Here is a 23,465-nt window from a genome sequence, read left to right on the forward strand (position 1 = left end):
TAGGGTGTCCTGGTGCCAAGTGCACTTATGGACCCCCCTGTGCTCGAACATGGTGTTTGTTATGGACAAACAGTGACTAGCACAGAAGTCCAATAACAGAACACCAGTAGGTTCAGATCAGGGAGGCCATGCATCCCAATCATCCCCTTCCAGGTCTCACTGTCTCTGTCCACGTGGGCGTTGAAGTCCCGCAGTAGAACCATGGAGTCCCCAGTCGGAGCACTGTCCAGCCCCACTCCCAGGGACTCCAAGAAGGCCGGGTGCTCTGCACTGCTGTTCGGCCCATACTCAGAGACCACAGTGAAGCACCTGTCTCCGACCTGAAGGCGCAGGGATGCGACCCTCTCGTTCACTGATGAGAACTCCAACATATGGCGGCTGAGCTGTGGGGCTATAAGCAAACCCACACCAGCCCGCCGCCTCTCACGCCAGAGCAGTGGAGAGTCCAGCCCTTCTCCAGAGGTTGGGTTCCAGAGCCCAGAATATGTGTGGAGGTGAGTCTGACTATATCTAGCCGGTACCTCTCAACCTCCCTCACACGCTCGGGCTCCTTCCCCCCAACGAGGTCATATTCCATGTCCCTTGAGCTAGTCTCTGTGTCCGGGGATCAGGTCGCCGGGCGCCCTGCCGTCGGCTGCCACCCAATCCACACTGCACCTGGCCCCTTTGGTTCCCTCGGTGGGTGGTGAGGCCACCGGAGGTCAGGTCCACGTCGCCCCTTCGGGTTGAGCCCGGCCGGGCTCCGTGGACAAAGGTCCGGCCACCAGGCGCTCGCTTACGAGCCCCAACCACAGGCAATTAAAAAAAAAAAAAGTGTCCTGCCACTCGTCTCCATCACATCGTCTCACTTCCCGTTTGTCCTTCCTCTGCGTCTCCTTCCCCAGCGGACAGAAACCGTCTGGTCCAGATCGTCCAGACACTGTTCTTGTGTTTTTGGATTTTTGCTTTTGGGTGACCTCGTTCAGCAAGTAAAGAGTCGCAGAAACAAACGGGACATTTCATCGTTTACTTTCAACTTCATGTTCAAAAAGTTACATCATATTTTAACAGTTAAAATGTGCTAAAGCACGGCGTTCTAAACCTCTAAAAGCCGCTTCGGACAAATACAGAACATTTCAATGAGAATAAAAAAACAAAGCTGTATATGTTTTCAATAAAAAGTGTAAAACACCTACACAATAAAAATCATTAAACGACACTAGTAACGAAAAAAAAAAAACAGGAAATGTACAAAAGTTTGTGGGGAACCGGGAGGAGCGTCTCATACAGTGGAGTGAGTGAATGTCACAGAGGAGTCGCTTCAATCGAACATGTCGTCGTCGTCGTCTTCCTCCACGTCCGATTCGTTGAAGTATTTCACTTCCTTCTTGGCGCGGCCCCCCCGATCGTGGGAAACGGCGCTCTTGGCGCTCCGACTGTTCAGGTCTTCGTCTTCGTCGTCATCGGAGGGAGATTTCTGAGGTTTCTGGGGGAGAAGCCGAGGTGGAGACTGAGAATGAACGTCACAGCAGCACCTGAAGCTAAACTACAAGCTCACTGAACCACACAGGCTGTTAGCTAAGATGCTAACCTACATGGTTCACTGAGCCACACAGGCTAATACATACATTGCTGCTTAACACAAGCTGTTAGCTTAACATACTCACCCACATCCACAACAAATAGTAGCCCATGTTCATGAATGTTTTATTTGCATTATTAGCCACAGCACATACTAAATCACTTCAGCTGCTAGCCAAGATGCTAATATATGCTGCTTCTTGAATCACCCAGTAGTATAGCACAGATGCTAAGCCAAATTCAATGCTACATCACACAAGCCATTAGCTTTGATACTCATCCATATTCTTGAAAACATAAAGGCTGTTAGCTTGAATCTGTGAGCTTCAATGCTAACCCACGTCCATTACTCATTCATATAGGCTTTCAGCTAATGTGCTAGACAGTATCTGCTAATGCATCCCCGCGCCTTTTAGCCATAATGCTAGCAAGCATCCGTTCTTGAAACTCACTGGATGCTAGCCAAAATAGCTAACCTACGTCTCTGACTATCACACAGGTTCTAAACTAAAGTGCTAGTTAGCAACTATTATTGTATCCCCACACCTTTTAGCTGCTATGCTAAGCTGCGCTTCTTAGAGCAATGGTTCCCAACCTGGGGTTCGAGGGGTCAAAGGTGTTAGCGGATCTCAGGTCATCAAAATAAGAGAGGGGGGTCAGGGGTCACGGAGGAAACAGGTTGGGAAGCACTGCCACAAAGAATCATACTAGCTGCTAGCTGAGATGCTAACCAACATCAGTAAGGAGCAACACCACAACACTGCAGGAAGTGAAGGAGGAAGCGGGAGCAGAAAACTGGGTGAAGAGGAGATTTGTTTACCGGGAGTCGTTTAAGCTCGTTTTTTCCCCTTGTGTCGACAGAGCAGACAAATGGTCAGATCGTCAGACATGTGACCAAACATGGTGGATTCAGTGCTTTTCTCTCAGAAACAGGAAGTAGACTCACCCTGCCGACAGCTTTCGGGGCCTTCTTGGTGGGATTGTACTCGTCTTCCGAGCCCGAACCCTTCCTCTTCCTCCCTCGGCCTTTACCTGCAACAGGAAGTGACCTCTGGCGTCATCATGCTGGTCGCCAGGCAGACCGGACTGCTCCGGGTCTGGGTGGGTACCGTACCTTTGAGAGCTGCCGCTGGCTTCTTGGCCTCGGTGTCGGAGTCCGAGTCCCAGATGGATTTGTCTGGTTTCTTTGCTTTTGGTGCTGGTGGCTTCTTGGGTTTGGGGTCCGACGGCTTCTTAGCTGCTGCACACGACAGACAAGAACCGGGTCAGCGAGACTCTTCCAGACTCAGGTCAGCCCAGGCCCGGTGCTGTGGCGCCCTCTGCTGGCCCTACCACGCCTTACCTTTCTTTGCTGGTGAGGGTTTGCTGAAGGCGGAGCTGCTGGAGTAGGACGAGAAGGCCGGGCCGTTGTTGTCGTCGCTGTCGGACTTGGACCCGTCTAAAAAGGAAAGGACAGCCAGACGTTAACCCGCGGCAGCCTCGTCAGATTCAAGATGAGAGTCCGACTGTTTCTACACCCAACATCTTCACAGCTGTTTGCTTCCAGGGCTTTAACTGGACATAGAGTGGATCTAATGAGGTCCTGTCGGTGGTTTCTACATCAGAGGTTCTTCTTCTTTTGACAGCGAGAACCTGCTGAGAACCCGAAGCTTGAGCTCATCCAGCCAATCAACATCCAGGATTCAGGAGGATCAAAGGTTACATCTGACTCTTCGATACTTCTCAGTGTCAGGTTTGGATTTATAGAGTCACAAAGGTCTGATCAGAACAACAACTGAAAGAAAATGTTGGCTGATCCAATCCAATCCAGTCTGATGGTCAATGAGTGAAAAGCTCTCGACGGCCAGAACCTGGGTCAGAAATCCAACATTTAAATGTCATGAAATGTTCACCACCATATTAAAACTTCAGGAAGGCAACAGAGGAGACACTTTTTGGACAAGTATCAAAACTTCTGTATCAATGAAACTTTAGCTGAGTTGGTTTCATTTTACATGTTAAACATGTTTTGTAGCTCCAGTTAAACTCAGACCAGATCTCTCCAGTTCCAGGCCAGCGTCCAACCTTCATTTCTAAAATCCTACAGGAAGCTGCTGAAGTCCGCTTCGAGAACGTTTATGTAAAGACCACTAATCAGAGTCTTCAGTCAATGATGGCTCTTCAGCTCAGACTGAAGTTAAACATGGAGCTCCACAGGGTTCTGTCCTAGGACCTATACTCTTCACATTATACACGCTTCTTGTAGGATCATCAAGAAACACTCCACTGTTCTGCAGATGAAGGGTTTTTCCTTTCCTTTCCCAGACATGCCGTCCTGTTCATGTCTTACATTACTGGCTGCAGACATCAAAACTTCTCCTTTCACTGCTTCAATCTGAACTCAATCATAACATTTTTGATTTTTTCATATACTTTTGGTAGATTATTACAAAACGGTCCCTCATTACATTGTTGTTTGCTCCAAAATGCTGTAAACTGTTGAGTGTGGAGCATGAAGAGTGAAAGAGCAGGAGGAGGCAGAGTGGAGTGAAGGTTAGAACGCCGACTCGTCACTTCAGGACAGAGAAAAGGGTGAAGGTGAGATTTGTGGAGGCAGGATTTGGATCCAGGAGGTGAAGCGGTGGAACTGGTTAGTTTCTTTGACAGACTACAGACTACACACACACACAGACGCTGAGCTGATACTCACCGCTGTCATTGCTCTTTTCAGAGAAGGCTGACTTAGAGGAGAAGATGCTGGCTGGCTCTTTCTTTGGAGCCGCTGGTGCAGACCTTGGGGGAAGCAGAAATAAGACCTTCAACGCCGGCTTGGTGCTCTTTATTGAGGCGGCGGACGGATACAGAGATGGTTTGGGGGGGGTGAGCGGCGTGCAACAGAGCGGGAGGCGGGAAAGCTACATGGTTCTGCTCGTCAGGCCGCGGCGGCGCTCGCTGGCCCGGCGCCGCTCCGGAGCCTTACGTGGGTTTCTGTTTGGCCGGGCTGAAGGAGCCGTCCTCGTCTTCGTCCGACTTGTCGCTGAAGCGCTCCTTGGCGTTGGAGTAGGAGAAGTCGTCCTTGAGCGACCTCACCGGGGAGGACGCCGCGTCGTCGTCGCCGTTCTCCTCCTCCTCCTCCTCCGCCTCCTCTTCATCCTCCTCCTCCGAGAAGTCGAAGGTGTATTTTGGCTTGGAAGCTGGAAGACAGCAGGACCGAGGTTTGGACGACTGGATAATCACTTCTGCTGGAGGCGTGGATTTCTTCAGCCGATGAAGAGACATGAGACAGAGTCCCACCTGACGCCCTCTGGGACTTGGTCTCCCGGGGGATGACGGGCTCGCTGTTCTCCACGTCGCTGTCGGACTTGGAGTCGTCCTCGGACCAGGGGTTCCTCTTCTTCACCTTCTTGGTGGCGCTGCCCTTGGGCGCCGGGGGCTTCCTCACTCTGGGGGTGCCTGGAAGCAGGAGGGACGGTCAGCGGACGGCGGTCTCCGCGGGGACGACGCCAGAGAGGACGGAGCCGCTCACCCGGCTCCTTCTTCTCCTTCTTGACCCGGGGAGTCTTGGCTTTGACCACCGAGTTTTCTCCCGCCGCTCCGTCGCCTCCGCCCTCCTCGTCGAACTCCATCTTCACGGCCAGGTCCGAGTCGCTCTGCCGGGACAGAACACACACACACACACACACACACACAGTCAGTACAGCCGGACGAACCGGAGGGGCTACAGCTCTCCAAGGCGGACTGGTGAGACGGGCGGGGGAGGGACAGGCGTCCTGCGAGCGTCCCGTGGTTCTCCTCGGTTACCTTCTTCTTCTTGGTGAGCTTCTTGGCGGCGTCGGACTTGATGGCCTGCTTGGGCGGCTCCACCCTGCGGCCGAACGGGGACGGCAGCGTCTCCTCCAGGTTCAGCTTCTTCACTTTGGGCTTGCCCACTTTGCCCTTCACCAGCTTGATGGCCTTCCCTGAGCTCACCTCCTCTCTCTCCATGGTCTCCACGTTCTGACGGACACACAGGATCCAGTCACACACACTCACACTCGGCTTGCACTGCTGCTTCGGCCCACTGTCCTCTGACTCAACACAACCCAGAGCAACACAACAGGGGGCAAAGGAAAGGGCTAAAAACAGCTTAGAGAACGTCTTTGTCTTTATCTTTATCTTTAAATTTAAAAGCTTTTATCCTAAATTTGAAGGTTCAACGTGTTCCGCAGCTCCAGAGGAGCTCATCAGTGGAAAACTGGCAGAAAGTTGAACAGTCGGATCTTAATTTGGCTCAGCAGCAGGAAGCCGAAGCTAAATCTGCCTCGGTTCGCTGATGCCTCCTCTGCTGCTTCTCACATTAACAAACTAACGTGTTCTCAGGATGTAGAACCGGGACAGCAAACCCAAACCGGACAGAACAGAACGCAGTTTAAAGCAAACAAACGGGCAAAACATGTACAAGCATATGAAGCCAAACTGCAAAGGATATAGAGTGTGTGTGTGTGTGTGTGTGTGTGTGTTATATGTAAAATTAAGTGGTCAATTTCAAGTGAAAACAATGCAAAAAAAAAAAAAAAAAAAGAAGCAAAAAACCAAACCAAAACCTGAATAAATTGCCATGAGGAATCAGCAGAGCCTGAATATAAAGCCTTTCCCCTCAGAGGTGATGAGAAGCAGAGGTCGGCCTGCGCCTCCCGCCCGCCGTACGTCCCAGACTGAGCTGGTCTCCTGCGTCCTCCGGCTCCCGTGGCGACCCGTCGACGGTCAGACGGTCAGCGCTGCAGGACCAGCGACTCCACGCGGGATGTTCAGGGGCCTCGGCCGCCGGCAGGTCGGGGAACAGGCGTGACTTCTTGGTCAGCTGTAATATTCTCCTCTTCTTCTCCCAACAGGTCAGAGGTCAGATCTACGACGGCCTTTTGTTCCAGTGAGCTCTCCAGCTTCGTCCGTACGACCAGTGGAACATCTCGGACCACATCTGAGACTCGGATCCGTCGGCCGGAGTGGCAGAGCCGCTTCCAAAGCAGAGCGCCGTGCACGACGGCTGTTCACTGATAAACGCCGGTTCGGGGTGATTTCCGGCCCGACTCGGCGCCGCTGACCTCCACTGACCCGGCGTGAGGAACGTCCCCCAGGAGACCACAGCCCTGACCGGTACCACGGCACACTTACGTCCAGTTCTTCCACGAAGACGGCCAAGTCCTCCCTCCACAGCTCCTCCGACGACTTCTTCTGCAGATCGTTGAGCTCGGATCTCTGTGCGCACACACACACACACACACACACACACAGTGAAGGCCTCCGTCACGCCGGCCCCCGGCGAGCGGCGGCGGCGAGGCGCGTACCTTGAGGTCCCTCTGCCGGAGCAGCTCCTCCACCTTCTCCTTGGTCAGGCACCACAGCGGCATGTTGAGGATGTAGTTGAAGTTCGGCCCCGACGAGGATCCGGAGTCCACCGAGCCGTCGCTCTCGTTCCCGTCGCGATCCTCTTCGTCCTGAGCCTGAGGGAGAAACGGCGGACGTTAAAACCCGGACGTCCGGGACCTGCCTCCTGGTTTCAGAGCACCTGGGCTTCTGACCCGAGTGTCGGCTCAACGCGTAAATAAGTACATTTACAGGACAGGATGATTCTTGGTGTCTTCTTCACAAGTTAGAACAAACAAAAAGAACAATATATTCTAGTTTCTCCACCATTGTGAAGCGTAAAAATAAAATATCCATCAGAATTACCCAGGGTGCATGATTCAGAATACGATCCAAACACACACAGGCCAGTATGGAGTCTGATACTTCTGTCAGAAGACAGGAAGCAGATGGAGTGCCGTACCTTCTCCTGAGCCTTGGTCCAGGCCACCACCGGGTCGGACTCGTAGCCCTTCTGGACCAGCATGCGGATCAGCTCCCGCTTCGATTTGTTCTCTGTTTAAATTAAAGTTAACACGGGTTGGAGCGGCGCTGGACGGGTCCCGGTGGATCGGCGGCTGGCAGCTCGTTCTCACCGATGGTGATCTTCCCCTCGATCTTCTCCAGGACGAAGCGGGCCTGGTTGGAGAGCTTGGCGGCCTCGGCGCCGAGGCTGCCCAGCAGCCAGTCCTTCCTCAGCTTGTAGTAGTGCAGCCGCAGCTCGAAGAACTCGCGGAGGATGTCCTGGACCGAGTCGTACCTCTTCAGACAGCCCATGTGGTCGAACAGCACCTGCACAGCAGAGACGGGTTGAGAAGGCGGCGCCGGACGGCCTCGGACGCGGCGCCGGCGGTACGCACCATGGAGTTGCAGGTGAGGCTGGACTGCAGCTTGAAGACTTTGTGGAGGCCGACCGCCTCGGCCTGCGCCAGCTTGTCCTCCGACATGCGCACCACGAACTTGACGGTGGTGTCGGTGTGGTACTCCTTGTAGTCGCTGATGAGCGCCGGCGTCTTGTCGGTGCCCTGCAGCATGGGCTCCAGGACCGACTCTTTATAGGCCTGGAAAAGAAACAGCGGGTCAGAACATCCACGTGTGGGAACTGCTGCAGTGCTGCGGCGGCCCTGCGCTCGTACCTGCGTCCACGTCCGCACGGGAAGCTCCGTGATCTCGACGGTGTTCTTGTCGATGACGGAAACCTCTCCGCTCACCAGGAACTGGTTCTGGCCCAGCTCGTGGATCACGCCCTTGAAGTTCTTGTATTTGGGAAGCTGTTTGCAGACAGAAGAAGAAGAATCAGCGTCGACGCTGCCCGGCCGTTAAAGCGTCCACCTGCGGGTGTGTGTGTGTGTGTGTGTGTGTATGTATGTGTGTGTGTGTGTGTGTGTCATGGGCATTGGACCGTGTACCATTATGAGGGGCTCCTCGTGGTCCAGCATCCTGATGAGGTTGTTGACGATCTCGCGGACGTCGTAGTTGGGGATCTTGCAGGCCCAGCCCGTGCCGATGCCCTCGGCGCCGTTCACCAGCACCATGGGGATGATGGGAATGTACCACTCCGGCTCCACCTTCTGGTTGTCGTCGAACAGGAACTTGAGCAGGTTGGAGTCGACGGCGGGAAACAGGAGCTTGGCCAGAGGGCTGCGGGACGGACAGAAAAGACAGCGGGGTTGAGGACGTCTCACCCGGGCGCAGAAGGCCCGGCGGGGGCGGAGGGGTCACCTGAGCATGGTGAAGATGTAACGGGGGCTGGCGGCGTCCTTCCCACCGTTGATCCGGGTGCCGAACTGACCCAGCGGCTGCAGGATGTTCAGGTTGTTGCTGCCCACGAAGTTCTGGGCCAAGTTGACGATGGTCATCATGAGGGCTTGCTGCGGCGGACAGAGGGCGGGAGACGGGGTGAGGGACGGTCTTATTTCCTCCCAGCAGGGGGCGCCGGGCGGGGCGTACCTCTCCGTGATGGTAGGCCGACATCTCCGCCACCGAGCCCGCCAGCTGGGCCACCTTCACCTCCCGCTTGTCGTTCCTCTTCAGGCAGGTGAACAGCACCTTCCTCTGGCCGGGCTTCAGACCTGCAACCACAAGGCCGAGTTAGAGGGAGCGCCACGCCGCGCGGCGCCGTCAGGAGGGGGGGCGGGGGCGGCGGCGGCGGGGCGACCGACCGTCCACCAGGGAGGGGATGGACCGCTCGTTGTCGGAGTTGGAGAAGAGGATGAGCTCCTTGTTGATGAAGTCGTTGTAGGACAGGTGGCGGGCCTGAGTCCCGTACAGGTATTGCTGAAAGCAGAGGCGGAGTTTAGAGACCGGGGGGCGCCGACGCTCGGAGCGCCGCCGCCGACAGGAAGCGTCAAACCTCCGGCAGGCCGTGCATCCTCCTCTGGCGCCGGTCCTCCATGAAGTTGGTGAGCCACTCCTTCCTGTCGTCGGTCTTCTTCTTGCTGAAGGCCTGCGGAGCCAGACCAGACCAGACCGTCAGCCTCCGCGCCCCCACCGCGGCCCCGCCCCCCCGCGGCGGCGGAACCCTCACCAGAGTGATGGCGGCGTCGTCCTCGGCGCCGCTGTACTTGAAGGTGATGCGGTGTCTCTCCATGTCCGCAAAGTACTCCTTGGCCTCTTTGCTGGTACTCGTACCCAGACCTGCGGGAGAGGAGGCGACACGCTGAGCCTCGCGGGTTCTGCTGGTTCTGCCGGAGCTGACGGAGACGGGGAACGTTTGAAGACCAAACCTTTGTAGTACTTTATGTGCCACGTTTTGTAATTCTCCGTCTGCTTCTTCCACTCGTCAAACTCCGGAATGCTGTAGAAGGACATCTCCTGCTTGTTCTTGGTCGCCTGCGCGCACGAACACACACACACACACACACACACACACACACACACACACACACACACACACACACACACACACACACACACAGAAAAATTAAAATATTACATTTTGTATCAATCAGCTTCATTTCTACAGTCATTAATAATCCGTCAGTCACAACAACAAAACAGGTGAAGGTACGTAAAGAAGAATTCCTTGACTGTGTGTGTGTGTGTGTGTGCGTGTGTGTGTGTGTGTGTGTGTGTGTGTGTGTGTGTGTGTGTGTGTGTGTGTGTGTGTGTGTGTGCGTGTTTGCAGTACTTTGACGATGGGGGTGATGAACTCCTCCAGGAATGTGTGTTTCAGCAGGGACGGCCAGTTGTGATGGAAGAAGTTGATGAGCAGGCCTTTGATGTGGGAGCCGTCTTGATCCTGGGGGGAGATGGGAAACGATAAGGCTCCGCCCCCTGAGACTCCGCCTCCCCCCCAGAGACTCCACCCCCTGGTGCGCCCAGCTCACCTGATCGGTCATGATCATGATCTTGCCGTAGCGCAGCGTCCTGAGCGACTCGGCGTCGTCGTAGCTCTTCTTGTACTGCAGCCCGACGATCTTGATGATGTTGTTGATCTCGGCGTTCTCCATGATCTGCGGCGAAAGACTGAGTGAGGCCGCAACGCCGGCGAGCAGGTTCACGACAACAGACTGAGAAGAAACTGTGAGCCAAGCCGCTGCAGCGGCGGCGGCGAGGCGAGACGAGGAGAGCGGTTGTTCAGACGCCACAGCAGGAAGTGTTGGTCCTGGAAGTGGACACTCGACCCGCTGCTGTAAAAACCTTCTGGGCCTTTCGGGCTTCCTGAGCAGAACGGTTCCGGATCGAGGTTCCTACCTGCTTGTGCGTCGCCTCCCTCACGTTGAGGATCTTTCCTCGGAGGGGAAACACGCCGTAGCGGTCCCGTCCCAGGACGCCCAGCCCGGAGACGGCCAGGGACTTGGCCGAGTCTCCCTCGGTGAGGATCAGGGTGCATTCGGACGAGTGTTTCCCACCTGCGACGGAGACGAGGGAGAGATGAGTCAGAGGCCGTCTCCGTCCTGCTGATGTCCAGACGGGGACGCTTCGCTCGCGCACCGGCGTCGTTGGCGTCGTCCAGCTTGGGGATTCCCTTGATCTTGCTGTGCTTGACGGACGAGCACTTCTTGTTGAGCTGCGTCTGGGCCTTGAACTTGACCCAGTTCAGGATGCTCTCCACGATGCCGCAGTTGGTGGCCTGCGGAGCACAGACAGGAAACTCCTTCAGCGTCCGTCCTCCCCGCCGGACGGGGACGGGGACGGGGGCGGGGGCGGGTCCTTACGGCTCGGATGAACTTGTCGGACAGAAGGCACTTGGAGCCGAAGTTCTTGGTCTGCAGCGTCATGTTCTCCTTGGTCTGCGAGTCGAAGCTGGGATTCTCGATCAGCGCGTTGACGAACACCCAGATGTGGTTCTTCACCTGAGGAACCGACGACACGAAGGTCAGCGGCTTCCGGAGACGCCGACACCGCCCCCCCTGTCTCCGCCCGCCTACCTGGAAGGGTTTGACGGACACGCCCGCCTTGTTCTTCTTCTTCACCACCTCGATGAGCTTGGACACGATCTGGTCCACCACGTAGTCGATGTGTCTGCCTCCCTGAAACACACACACACTGCCGGCATGACACACACACTTCTTCCCTCGCGGCGCCGGCAGACGCACGGTGGCGCCTCACCTTGGTGGTGGCGATGCTGTTGACGAAGCTGATCTGCTGGAAGCCCTTCTCGCTCATGGTGAGGCAGACCTCCCAGCGCTCGTTCACCGTCTCGTTCACCACCTTCAGCGCCACGCCCGTCTCGTCCAGCTTGTCCTTCACGTACAGATCCACGTAGCTGCGGAAGCTGGTGACCTTCAGACACAGACACACACACACACACAGGTTGGCCTCGGTCGATCAGGACGGCAGTGGGTGGAGCTACAGACTCACCGGAAGCTTCTTGCCGTTCAGCGTGACCTTGACGCCCTTGCAGGAGCCGGCGACGTCGTACGCCCGGCGGGTCAGAAGCGCCACGATGTCCTTGTCCAGCTTGTCCATCTTGAACTTGGGCAGGTCGGGCTGGAAGGTCACGCAGGTGAAGTCGTCCCCGTCGAAGAACTTGATCTTTGGGTCCGAGGTCTTGGTCATGTTGTTCTGCCACGTCTGAGGAGCAGGGCGGCACACCGGTTACACGCACGCCTCGGGCCGCCGCCGCCGCTCCTCACCGCCACTCGGTGCAGCACCGTGAAACCCGACACCGCCCCAAACACCCCCCGTGTGAAAACCGGGCCGCCGCCGAACACACAGCCTTACCTGAGCTACCAGCACGAGCCACAACCCTACGGAACACACAACCGCCGGCACAGGTCAGCCGCGCCGGCCACGCCGCCGCCGGGAGCCACGCCCCCGGACGCTGCCTCACCTGCTTGAAGCTGTGTCTGTACTCCTTGCAGGCCGTCTCCACCGTGAACTTGGTGCTGAAGATGTTGCAGAGTTTGGCTCCGTATCCGTTGCGTCCACCTGAGAGCAGAGCCAGACGTCAGGACGCCGGCGGCGGACGGGGACGGGGACGGGGCGGGGGACGGGGCGGCGTCCCTCACCTGTGACCTTCTTCTCGTCGTCGTCGTAGTTGCTGGAGGTCAGCAGGTGTCCGAAGATGAGGGCGGGGACGTACATCTTCTCGTCCTTGTGCTCCACCACGGGGATTCCCTTGCCGTTGTTCCAGATGGTGATGGTGTTGGATTCTCTGCACAGAGCATTTTGACAGACGCTCCAGCTCAAAGCCTCGACTCCTGAGGACTCTGTGGACTCTCCCGGTGGGCTGGTCTGGGATCTGGGCCGCTCTCCCTGGCCGGTGTACTTACGGGTCGATGGTGATCTTGATGGCGGTCATGTTCTTGTCCCTTTGCTTGTTGTCTGCTGCGTTCACTGTCGAGAAGAGAGCGGAGAGTTCACCTGAGGCGGCGGCGGCTCATCTGGATCCCCCCGCCGCCCCCCCCCCCGGTTCTCCTGCAGGCTGATTCCGCTGGCATGCAGACGGCGCAGCGGCGTCCTTAATCAAGCGTCTTGATATGCAGACAGGCTGAGGCTGAAATGAGCGACTGCTCTCATTTCAGAGTCGACCGCGGCGCGGCGGCGCTGTTAACCCCGTCAGTAAAACCACCTTCTGCTTTATGAACCTCCGTTCAGACGCAGCAGCTGGCAGAGCGCCGCCGCCGTGCTTCACCGGAGGAGAGTAAACCCCGCCGAACCGTCCCTCCGTCCACGCTAGTGTCTGCAATTAGCGGCAGCACAGGGTGTGTGTGTGTGTGTGTGTGTGTGTGCGTGCGCGCCTCGGACGACAAACGGAGCTTTAAACGAAGCGCTCTCACTCACCCAGAATCTCGTCGAAGATTTTGTAGAGGCCGGGGACGTAGGTGATCTCCCTCTGATTCATCCCCACCTCCTCGTCAAACACCCACATTTGCTGCAAGAGGAACAAATGAAGACGGACAGCAGAGCGGATCAAGAGTCGGTCCAGAGACAGGAGTATTAGGGTGGTTCAAAACGCCGTCCGACGTGACGAGCGACTGCTCCCTGTCCCTCGCCAGTACTAGTTAACAGCCTCAGGACTCTGAAAGTCGCAGAGCCTCAGGCTGATCAGCTGTGAGCCCACTATACCCGATGAAACATGGCGGAAAGTGTGCAAAGAAGGTGACTTCAGAGAAAAGTTTTCCAACATAAAAGTCGGCAATTTAAATGTACACTTTCAAAATAAAACTTTAACTATATCCCGTATTAATACCTTCAGAAACACCTGAAACTACTGTGCTGTTAATCAGTACTATTTACATTCATGGTGCCGTTGAGAGAAAACGGTTCTTTTGTTTTGCTAAACTAATGTGTGCTAACGATCCGAGCGACGGTTCGATCCCGAGGGCTGACCTGGGTGATGGGCTCCACGGAGCCGATGTAGGTGTCGGGACGCAGCAGGATGTGCTCCAGCTGGGTCTTCTTCTGGTACACCCGCTCCACCGACAGCTTGCCGGCCTTCTCCTTCTTGGGCGCCTCGGTCTTGCCGGCGTCCCCCCTGCCGTTCGCCGCCTCCTGCTGGGCCGGAGGAGAAGCGTGAGGAAGCAAACGACTGCTTCCATAAACACTGACAGTAAGATCCCCCTTCAGGTGGAGCCGCAGACTTTCAGGATGAGTCTGGTCCTCCGGAGGCAGGAGACAGACCCCCCTCCGCGTGATGCAACGTACCCAGCATGCATTGCGGTGTATTTCACTCAGACAGTGAATTAGATGTGGGAAACTGACGGGTTCTGCGGACCAAGATCCACAAGCTTTATAAAACTCTTGTACATGCTGTATATACCAACTGCAGGTCCACGGACAGATTTCCAAACGTTTCCTCGCACTCTGACACACCGGCTGCAACAGAGGCATCGCTCACACTCTGCATCTGCACTAAACCCAACTGTTCCCGTTCCCCTAACGAAAAACTGTGTGTGGTATTTAACTGTTTTATTCTCAGCTCGTCTCCTTCAGCCAAAAATTGCTCCATGAAATTATGAGGATTAAATAAAACCACCCCACACTTGAGTTTAAATTCAAGACTTCATCACATCACCCTTTCAACGGACATAAATGAGTAACATGAGGTGTTGTGTGTGTGATCTGCTGTTGTTGACCTGGGAGTGAGAGAGGCTGACTGACTCCCATACAGCCGTCTGGCCTTCAGCACAGGAGTGTCTGTACATTACACTGTACCTCATGTGGGCCACGCGTGCTAAATATTCTAATTACTGTATAATTAGCGATCAATAGGTCTATAACGGGGGTCTGAGGTTCTTCACTACCTCTGTAGTGGCTCCATCAAGCTTTCACAACATGAAACATGACTAAAATGATCTTCATTATGGTAACACAACATAGTACTATTCAAAATGATTGGTCACTCTTGATTCAAAAGGGATTCCAAAAAGGGAAAATTGGGGAAAAATAGATAAAACCGAAAAAAATGATAGAAAGGCTTAAAAAACCTGAAATGTCTTGAATTTCTAAAGGAAAAACATTGAATATGGTTGGAATAAAGGGATGCAAAACTGATTTAAAGGAGGTAGAATGAACTAAAATTTCAAAACTGTCAAAAAATATGCTTTAAAAGAGGAGCACAACTGTTAAATCAGGTACAAAAATAGGTGAAATCTCTAAATATTAAACATCATGAGCTGCACTGGCCTCATTTTGTGCTTCGCTGACTTGATGGAAAGTCACTGAGATGTCTCTTTTGGTCATGAAGGTCGCAGAACCCTGGACTATATCATCACGTCTCTGCTCCTCTAGGTTCTCTCTCTCTTCTTCCACCACACGTGTTTTTTAATAACACAGAAGCAGAGAAGCTTGTTGTTGTTGTTGTTGTTGTTGTTGTGTGTCCTGCTCCCACCAGGCATGGATTGAATGTAATGTGGGAACAAAGAGAGGAAATGTGACCTGTTTTAATCACAGTCTGGGTCAGAGGGACTCCATCTGACCAAACAGCAACACGCTGGCATGCAGGGAACTTTCTGTCGGTCTCTTCGATCAGGGGGAAACACCGCTGCCTGACTGGTTTGTAAACTTCTGCTGATTATATGAGCGCTTCTCATGTCAGCAGGAGTTCACCCAGAAGCAGAGCGGAGATAAGAGCTGATAAGAGTTCCGGGTCTCTCCCGGGGTCGTGAGCCGGTCCGGGTCTTTAAAGCAACATGAATGGGCACCGGGGGGATTTAAACGCTCGTGCATGCTAACAGCTAGCGAGCGGCAGAAGCGCCACCCCGCCGCCGTTTGATAACCGGACCGAAGTGAGGTTCCGTGGACGGAAGCGGGAACGAGCGGAGCGACTCACCAGCCAGCCCAGACCCCCGCTCCCCGCAGCCCCGTTAGACATCTTCCTTTGTGGTCCGGAGCCTCCCTCGCTGCGTGTGTGAACGATGCGGCTTCGCTAAAATGTCCTCGCTTCCTCTACCCGCAGCAGGCCGTCACCATAACACAACGTCTCAGTCGCTGGAAGCCGCAGCCTGCGGCAGCTTCATGTTCTTCCTTCTCGGTGCGGAGCGGCTGGAAGCGGTGCGGCGGCCGCTATTGTTAAGATGGACGAGCGGCCTAAACTTCAACAAAGATGCTAACCGGGCTCCGCGCTCTCTAATAAATACTGTACAAAACGCGCGCGCCGAGAGCAGCCCTACAGCCTCACGCGGACAAGGCGCATAACAGCCACGAAGCGGAGGACGAAGCGCGCGGAGAGGAGAGGAATTAGAGAGGTTTCATTGACACACGGAGCAGATACTAGCTAACAGCAGCGCCCGCTGTCCGGCTCCGCCATCTGCAACAGAGACGGCGAATCGCCTCGCGCACGAACCGACCAATCAGGGGGCCACTTTTCAAAGGCACCGGCTCCTCGACCAATGGGAGAGCTCCGCTCAACGCGGGCATTTACACCTCTGTCGACACGAGATGGCGGCAAAAACCCGCGCGAGCACCGTCACTGAGACAGAAACGGACCCGGAACACACGCAAAAATATATTCAAACACGCACAAAAATATCCTAAAACATGCACAAAATATGCTACAACACACACAAAAATATACTAAAACAACTAAAACACACAAAACTGTCAAAAATAATACATTCATTATCCACTGCTCTGTCTTCCCCAGAAACACCAAAAACAGAACAAATACTGAAATGACCTCAAAAACTGCAACAAAATAACTAAAATGAAAATATAAATTGAATCACGCAGCCTCAGAAATACACTAAATGCAGACACGTATTCACAAAAACATGCACAAAATAAAATAACAAAATATTACATTTATTACTGTGTTCCCCAGAAGCACACCAAAAACAAACACAAAAATTACTAGAACATGCACAAAACAGCACCAAAATAAATCACTGTGAGTATATTCCCCAGAAATACACCAAAAACAGACACACAACACAAAAACACATACACAACTGGAAAAAATTCCACACTGCTGTGCATACCCCAGAAACACACCAAAAACAGACACACAAACACTAAAATAAAGCCAAAACTGAGAGTATTGCAACACTCTGTATTTCCCCAAAGCACAACACAAAACTGACAAAAAACCCACAAAATGTAAGAAAATACATTTATTGCACACCGCTCTGTACTCGTCAGACACAAAAACACACAGAAATCTATACAAAACTGCAACAAAATAAATGGATTTCACACCACTCAGCATTCTGCTAGAAGCACAGACAACAAAAAAAAAATACATTCAACTACAAGAAAATAGATTTATTTCACACTGCTGTATTCTCCAGGATAATCCCAAAACACACAAAAAAACCCCCACAAACATTCATTGAAGCACATATAAAACATTTATTACACACTGCTTTGTATTCTTCAGAAATATACAGTCACAAAGAAAAGCACAAAAACACACAAAACTGCAACACAATGCATTTATTTCAAACTGCCCTGGATTCTCCCAGAAATACAGTGAAAACAGACAGAATGCATTGATTACACACACTCGGACGATCAGCCCTCTCCCTAACAAAAAACATGTTATTTACACACCAGGCTCAGGGAAACTACAAATAAAACACACACACACACCCACACAGTGTGGAATGTCTCCGTTACATCCAACAACGTTTCCGTGGGTCTGCAGTGTGGCTGTGGCGTTCACGCTCGGCTGAAAATCAGCCCTGAACAGGAGAAAAGAGGAGAAAGGCTGGAAGAAAAGTTCTTATGAGGAATGATGCTAAAATTTTAGTGATGAAGGTGAAACTGAACTAAACGAGTCTGACGTTAATACTGATGAGCACAGAAAGAAAGCGTAGAGGTACAGCTGAGACACTGCACTGCAGTTACAAGGTAGTCTTTAAACTGCCCCTTCAGGACAGGGTATGGACTTTAAACGATTCGGGACTTTTACAGCAGCAGCAGTTCACAGTGAAAAGTGATCAAAATAATGCCTGATATCCAGAAACTCTTAATCCAGAAACCGTCTAAACAAATCCCAGCTGAAGCAGCTCCAACGTCTGCTGGGTTTTGTTTTCTTTCTTGGACGCAAACTGAGGTTTACGGTCTGTGATTTTATTCGTCCTCTCTCTCACATCTAGCGACGCTTAGATGTTGAATCAACAATGACAAGGAAAACAGAGTAGTGTCATCTTTGTAAAAGCAGAATTTATAGCAGCGAATAACGTTGTGGAATCTAATGAAGTGAATTCATAAGAAAAGGAATCCAGTTTTGAACGTCCGCTGGTTCATATTACAAACCACACCCGGGTGGCTGAAGAGCCTCATGCGTTACATGTCGTACCACTGTCAACAAAACACAGGTGGCCCTTCAAAATAAAAGATTAAGATGCGACGACAGGCAGAAAACGTAACGTCTGGCTTCGCTGGCGGCCCGGTCGAGGCACGTTTGATCGTCCTGGAGGGAACAGATGCTTCCATATTGCACTGATGTGTCGACGAGAGACGACCCGCCGCCGCTAGGCGTCCTGCAGGTGGATGATGATCTCCAACGAGGACAGGTCCGTCTCCTCCAGGCTCTGTCTGAACAGCTGGGAGTGCTGCCAGGACGCCTCGCCGTCCCCCCCGCCAAGCTCCGCCCACACCGTCAGCTCCGAGGCTCCGCTCAGGCCGGGGAAGGACTGGCTGCTGCCGTCTGCGGACGCAAAGTATGAGGACAGGGGGGGCGTAGAGGACGGGCGGGACAAACGGTACAGGGGAGACGTTCTGTGACATACAGGACATTCGGGGACAAACAGGAAATTCTGGGACATACAGGACAATCGGGGACGTAGGGAACATTCTGGGACATACAGAACATTAAGACAGTGTGGGATGAACCCTGACCTCCTGAGAATTCGGTGGTCAGCCGGTCGGACTGCAGCGTCCAGCACACCGTCCCCGAGTGGAAGGTCTGGCTGGACGCCGCCACAGAGACGGACTTGATGGTCATTCCGGCCGGAGCCAGGTCGAACCTCCAGCCGAGCCTCCCCACGGCGGAGCCTTCCGTCCGGGCGAGGTAGACCTGGAGGAGGAGACGAGGGACGGACACCGCTTCAGACCGGCTGACACAATTTCTGCAATTTTATTTTGAAAGTCAGTAGTTTCTGGACTGTAAGTTGCATTGTTTTCATCTGCTCGGCCTTCTTTCCTATGGCTCTCTGGCTGTCTCTCAGAACACCCAGGTAAACTGTGCAGACGGACTGAACGGGACACATTCTGAGCTTCGTGCAGCGACGCACCATCCGCCAGTCGGCCTCCAGCTTGCGGAACACCGCCTGCTTGCTCCACGCACAGCGGTCCCAGCCCGGCGTCAGCTCCGAGCCGCTGGACACCCGGCAGTACTGGTCGGCCGCCGCGCCGTAGCGCACGTGGAGCAGCCGCTGCTGCTTCTCCTGCTCCGTGGGGGAGAAGACGAAGCCCACCGCCTGAAACACAGGAGCGGGCAGAGAAACAGTCTGTCGCCGCCGCCAGCAGAGCTGCCGATTCAGCTGCACAGCGTTTCTTTACAATTCAGGTTTTAGGACTGAACAAGCTGGAAGTCTAACAGAGATTCATAAAAATCATCTAAGATGCTGGGAAAAGAATCCATTATATTGGAATAATGTGGAAACAAATGAAATGCCTCTAACTGGGACAGTTGTGCTTTTTACTGTCTGGATTCCCTGATTTCCTGGAGGATTTTCAGCACTGAGAAAAAACAGACAGAATAACTGGGAATGCAAAAAAAAAAGCACCGATAGTTAAAAATGCTGAAATAGAAAAACTTAAAAAAAAAAAAAAAAAAACAAAAAAAAAAAAAAACTGTGAAATGGTTGAAGTAAATGAGTTTTAATCCAGGAAAAAAATATAGGTAAGAAAAACCAAAAAAGAAAAGAGAAATGAAAAATTAAAAGAAAAAAGAAAGAAGTTCTCTTTCTGGCTAAATGATAAAACCATGAGGACAAGCAGGGCGGATATAAACTGTTTCAGAACTAAAAATACGCAAAAAAGCTAAAACGCATTCAAGAGCTAAAGGGAGAAAATTCATGAAAACAAAAGAGGGAAATCTGTAAAGATGCTACAGGAGCTAAAAGCTGAATAAAATCTATCAACTTGTATCTTTGACTCTCTGAAATGACTCATTTATTTTCACAATAAAAGCTTCTAACTTTGACGCTGTGGCCGGTCCCTACAGAGGAAACTTCCTGAGCTACCTGAGCGGAGGCTTCCGTCCCGGCCGCCCCCGCCTCCCCCCGGGCGATCCTCCAGGCCAGAGATCCGGAGTTGCGCCCCCCCAGCTGCCCCGCCGGCGGCTTCTTGGGGGAGATGAACTCCACCAGCTCCACCAGCAGCCGCTCCGTCAGCTCCGCCCTCCTGCCGGGACTCAGGCTCTGCTGCCTCTGCAGGAGCGACAGACAGCAGAGGGTTGACGGGGGCGGTGGTGTGTGTGTGTGTGTGTGTGTGTGTGTGTGTGTGTGTGTGTGTGTGTGTGTGTGTGTGTGGGGCTCACCACGCCGTTCAGCCTGTTGATGGTGTCCAGCAGCCACGCCTCCTGGACCCTGGTTCTTCTGGACAGCACCTCCGGGTGTCTGCAGGAGTATCTCCAGGTCACGTCCACCACCTGCAGCGCGCGCACGCACACACACACACACTTCTATTATGAAGGCTGAAAGAGCCGCGGAGCTGGCGGCGAGCTCCCGGTCTGACCTGGTCTTTGGAGAAGGCCAGGATGTAGGCCAGCTTCTTCCCCCAGCCCAGCTCGTAGAGCAGCGGCTTGTCGCAGGCGTTCTCACACGAGTCGCAGTGCAGCCAGCGGCGCTGGGACGGCGAGAAGACCTCCGTCCACACGTGGTCTGAAAGCAGAGCGCACGCACTTCACACACACTGCTGCCCCTGCCAGGAACAGGAACTCTTATCTCAGTTCAGAGGAAGAACGTCAAACTTCAATTCAAATTTTAAATGAAATTGATGTTAAATCAGAAATGGAACCGGAGCGCGGTTTACCCGTGCTGTCCCAGACGTAGCGGGCCTCCAGGCCCACGGCTCTGCAGCACAGGGTGAAGCAGTTGGCCCACTCCCCACAGCGCCCCCTCCTGGTCTGCAGCAGCTTCTCGGGGTTGTTGTACCTGCAGCCAGAGGGAAGGCCAGTCTGAAAACGCGGCCTGCGTTTTCGCGGTCGTCCGTGCGAAGAGGCCTCAGATACCTGGGGAACCGGGTGGAGAGCTGGCAGCCGGAGCAGAAGTGGTTCTCCACCCGCTGGGCCCCCCAGCGGAGGTCTTCGGGGGTGGGACCGAGCGACCCGGAGTTCTGGGTGGGGCCTCCGCAGCGGCCGCAGGGGAGCGAGTCCACCCAGGAGAAGAAGTCCTGCTTGAACCAGCGCAGCAGCTCCACGACCAGGAAGTCCTCCAGTCCAACTCTACAGCCTGAGGAAACCACAGTGAGCCCAGCAGCCACCCGCCTGCTGCCGGCCGCTTTAAACCTTCCTCACATCCCCACTCGCCTGGATCGGCCCGTCTGGCCTCCTCCAGCTTGCTCTGGGCGGCCGAGGACATCTCCTGGTGGGGCATGGCGCTCCGGGCTTTCTGCTGCAGCTCGGCGTTCTCGTACAGCATCACGTGTTGGAAGTTGGACTGAAGAGTCACGAAGAAGCTCATGCTGCTCTCCTGGCAGAGAAAACAAAAGCCCACAAAACTGAACTCAACGAATTCTCAAATTCTTGCTCCAACTCTAAGTTGAACCCAATGTGGCAACACCTCAACCCGGAGTCTCTGTGTTCCAACAACAGCCGGATGCTGTTAACGGTGCACAAATATCAGAAACAGGCACAGTCCAAACTGGCGCAGCTCACCAGGGACGAGGGCTGCTGAGCAGGCTGAGGCGTGGGCGTGCCTGAGGTAGCGACGGGGCGCCGTGGAGCCGAGGCGGGCTGCTGGGCCGGACGTCCTCCGCCCAGCCTCTGATCTCGCTCCGCTGCGATGGATTCCCTGATGAGCTTCAGCTGCTCCACCGACGCAGACTTGGGGAAGACCAGGTGAGTCTCCGCCTGGAACGGTCACACGACCGGCCGGTGAGTATCGAGACGCGAGTTCAACCCGGTGAATCCCTCATCAGTTACCTCCTGGAATCCCATCTCGAAGAGGCACTCCACGGCGCCTTTGATGGGCAGCAGCTTGGTGGAGAAGGTGGGGTTACCGATACGGATCGACCGGTACTTTTCCTCATTGGGGAATCTGTTGAACGTAACAATATGAGAACAACGCCAGACTCTGGAGACCACTGATCTACAGCATGTAAAGACAGGAGACGCCGATCGCAGCACTTCATGGTGGAAAACAGTGGCGTATCCTTCAGAGTCACAGATCTCCACATCCACAGCACCGAGCAAACCTGGCAACCTGCTGTTTCTCCTCCACTGGCAAAATTATGATCAAGAAAGGAATAAATTCAGCTTAAAACTAGCCAGATTTTAGAAAACTCTACATTTTTAGGGTAGAACAAATGCAAAAAATATAGTTTTACACCTTCCAAGCCTCCAACATCATCTTTTGATGAAGTAGCAAGGTTTCAATGATTAAGCTTGTGTTTAAGCAAGTTGATGTGGCACAAAACAAACTTCCTGCCATGATTTTTAAGATGCATATGATTAAATCCATCTATCTACAAAAAAATCTGACACAGGAACGTCTATTTAAGTCTTTTGTATCCATCAGCAAAGTCACATTTAAGAGGCTGAGTGTTGAAACGACTCCTGGCTGCAGTTTGTTTCCACGGATTGTGAGTTAAAGTAGTTTCTTTCAGCCTAAAACTTCATGTTTTATCCTGAGTCACGTTAGCGGATCGTTTCCAGCGGCCCCCGCTACTCTGTTTAATATCTCCGATATGTTTTATGTCCCAAATGATGCTGGCAGTCTGTTTATAATCACATCTGTCACTTTTATGTTTCTGATCTTTCTCTTTCCTTCACGGACAGCTTCACAAACTTACCTCAAAATGTTGTCCGCGTACGTGATTAAAAGCTTGGCGACGTCCAGAAAGACCTGGTTCGGGTTCTCACAGAGCGTGGAGACCGCCGGGGACAGAGTCATGTCGGGTTTTTATCTTTATTGCACAAATGAGGGGAAAAATGTTTATTTTTGCACAGGACGGCTAAAGCTAATGCTAACAGCGACTTCCTCTTTGGGGTCCCGCACGAAGCTGTCCGTGTGCTGCCTGAATAGAAATGCGGTTCTTTAGCCTCTTTAATATTTAATTTAATTAGATTTCATGAATATGGTTGTCCTCTTTATTTTGTTCCCAAATTTTTTCTGTCTTTTTAGATGTGTTTCTTTCCCGTAAGTTGCTGGTTCAGCGTTTTAACAGATAATTTAAAAGTACGAGGATCAGGCGGTTGCTAATACTACCAAAATACAACGGATGAGGCTGAAGTTCGCCTCGCATTGGTCTCTATGGACGTTTTAAGGGAAAATTCAAACTTTTAATTTACTTCAGATCATTTTATTAAAGCACTGTTGATTCTCACTGCTACCCTTTCACTTCATTAAAATATATTTAAAAAAAACATTTTTTACTCTTACAAATAAGTAACATTTAAAGCCTCTGAAATGTTCCTCATTAGATTAATTCGAGGTCTCACTTGATCTTTTTAAAACCTTAACTTCATTCAGTAACAACAAGTG

General features: G+C 53.0%; 2 protein-coding genes across 6 annotated transcripts; both read right to left on the reverse strand.

Annotated features, from left to right (window-relative positions):
- Positions 1-993: 993 nt before the first annotated feature.
- Positions 994-16,149, reverse strand: top2b (DNA topoisomerase II beta). Of its 4 annotated transcripts, XM_030120469.1 has the most exons (37): positions 15,644-16,149; positions 13,702-13,866; positions 13,153-13,243; positions 12,642-12,705; positions 12,378-12,523; positions 12,200-12,297; positions 11,728-11,940; positions 11,476-11,649; positions 11,295-11,396; positions 11,082-11,219; positions 10,858-10,996; positions 10,618-10,775; positions 10,251-10,376; positions 10,052-10,162; positions 9,648-9,753; positions 9,449-9,558; positions 9,275-9,367; positions 9,084-9,198; positions 8,872-8,993; positions 8,644-8,792; positions 8,331-8,562; positions 8,058-8,192; positions 7,782-7,982; positions 7,518-7,713; positions 7,346-7,437; positions 6,864-7,019; positions 6,691-6,774; positions 5,341-5,535; positions 5,066-5,189; positions 4,834-4,992; positions 4,520-4,733; positions 4,250-4,332; positions 2,903-2,998; positions 2,675-2,800; positions 2,507-2,592; positions 2,381-2,408; positions 994-1,465 (listed from the first exon to the last, which is right to left on the reverse strand). In XM_030120469.1, exons 1-36 carry the CDS (start codon positions 15,683-15,685, stop codon positions 2,391-2,393), a joined length of 4,659 nt encoding a protein of 1,552 aa, XP_029976329.1. In that variant the 5' UTR covers positions 15,686-16,149; the 3' UTR covers positions 994-1,465; positions 2,381-2,390. The 4 variants fall into 4 exon arrangements, with proteins under 4 accessions (XP_029976329.1, XP_029976326.1, XP_029976327.1 ...); XM_030120466.1 differs by lacking the exon at positions 2,381-2,408 and having other exon boundaries at positions 13,702-13,863; XM_030120467.1 differs by lacking the exon at positions 2,381-2,408 and having other exon boundaries at positions 2,675-2,797.
- Positions 16,150-16,978: 829 nt separating this feature from the next.
- ngly1 (N-glycanase 1) lies at positions 16,979-22,961 on the reverse strand. Of its 2 annotated transcripts, none has more exons than XM_030121147.1 (12): positions 22,774-22,961; positions 21,905-22,019; positions 21,638-21,832; positions 21,290-21,449; positions 20,993-21,212; positions 20,794-20,915; positions 20,497-20,642; positions 20,300-20,410; positions 20,004-20,189; positions 19,050-19,235; positions 18,655-18,832; positions 16,979-18,463 (listed from the first exon to the last, which is right to left on the reverse strand). In XM_030121147.1, the coding sequence occupies exons 1-12, from the start codon at positions 22,872-22,874 to the stop codon at positions 18,288-18,290; spliced, it is 1,896 nt and encodes a 631-aa protein (XP_029977007.1). In that variant the 5' UTR covers positions 22,875-22,961; the 3' UTR covers positions 16,979-18,287. The 2 variants fall into 2 exon arrangements, with proteins under 2 accessions (XP_029977007.1, XP_029977006.1); XM_030121146.1 differs by having other exon boundaries at positions 16,981-18,463; positions 21,290-21,452.
- Between the last annotated feature and the right edge of the window lie 504 nt (positions 22,962-23,465).

Source organism: Salarias fasciatus, chromosome 22, assembly GCF_902148845.1.
Source record: "Salarias fasciatus chromosome 22, fSalaFa1.1, whole genome shotgun sequence".
Classification (NCBI taxonomy): Eukaryota; Metazoa; Chordata; class Actinopteri; order Blenniiformes; family Blenniidae; genus Salarias; species Salarias fasciatus.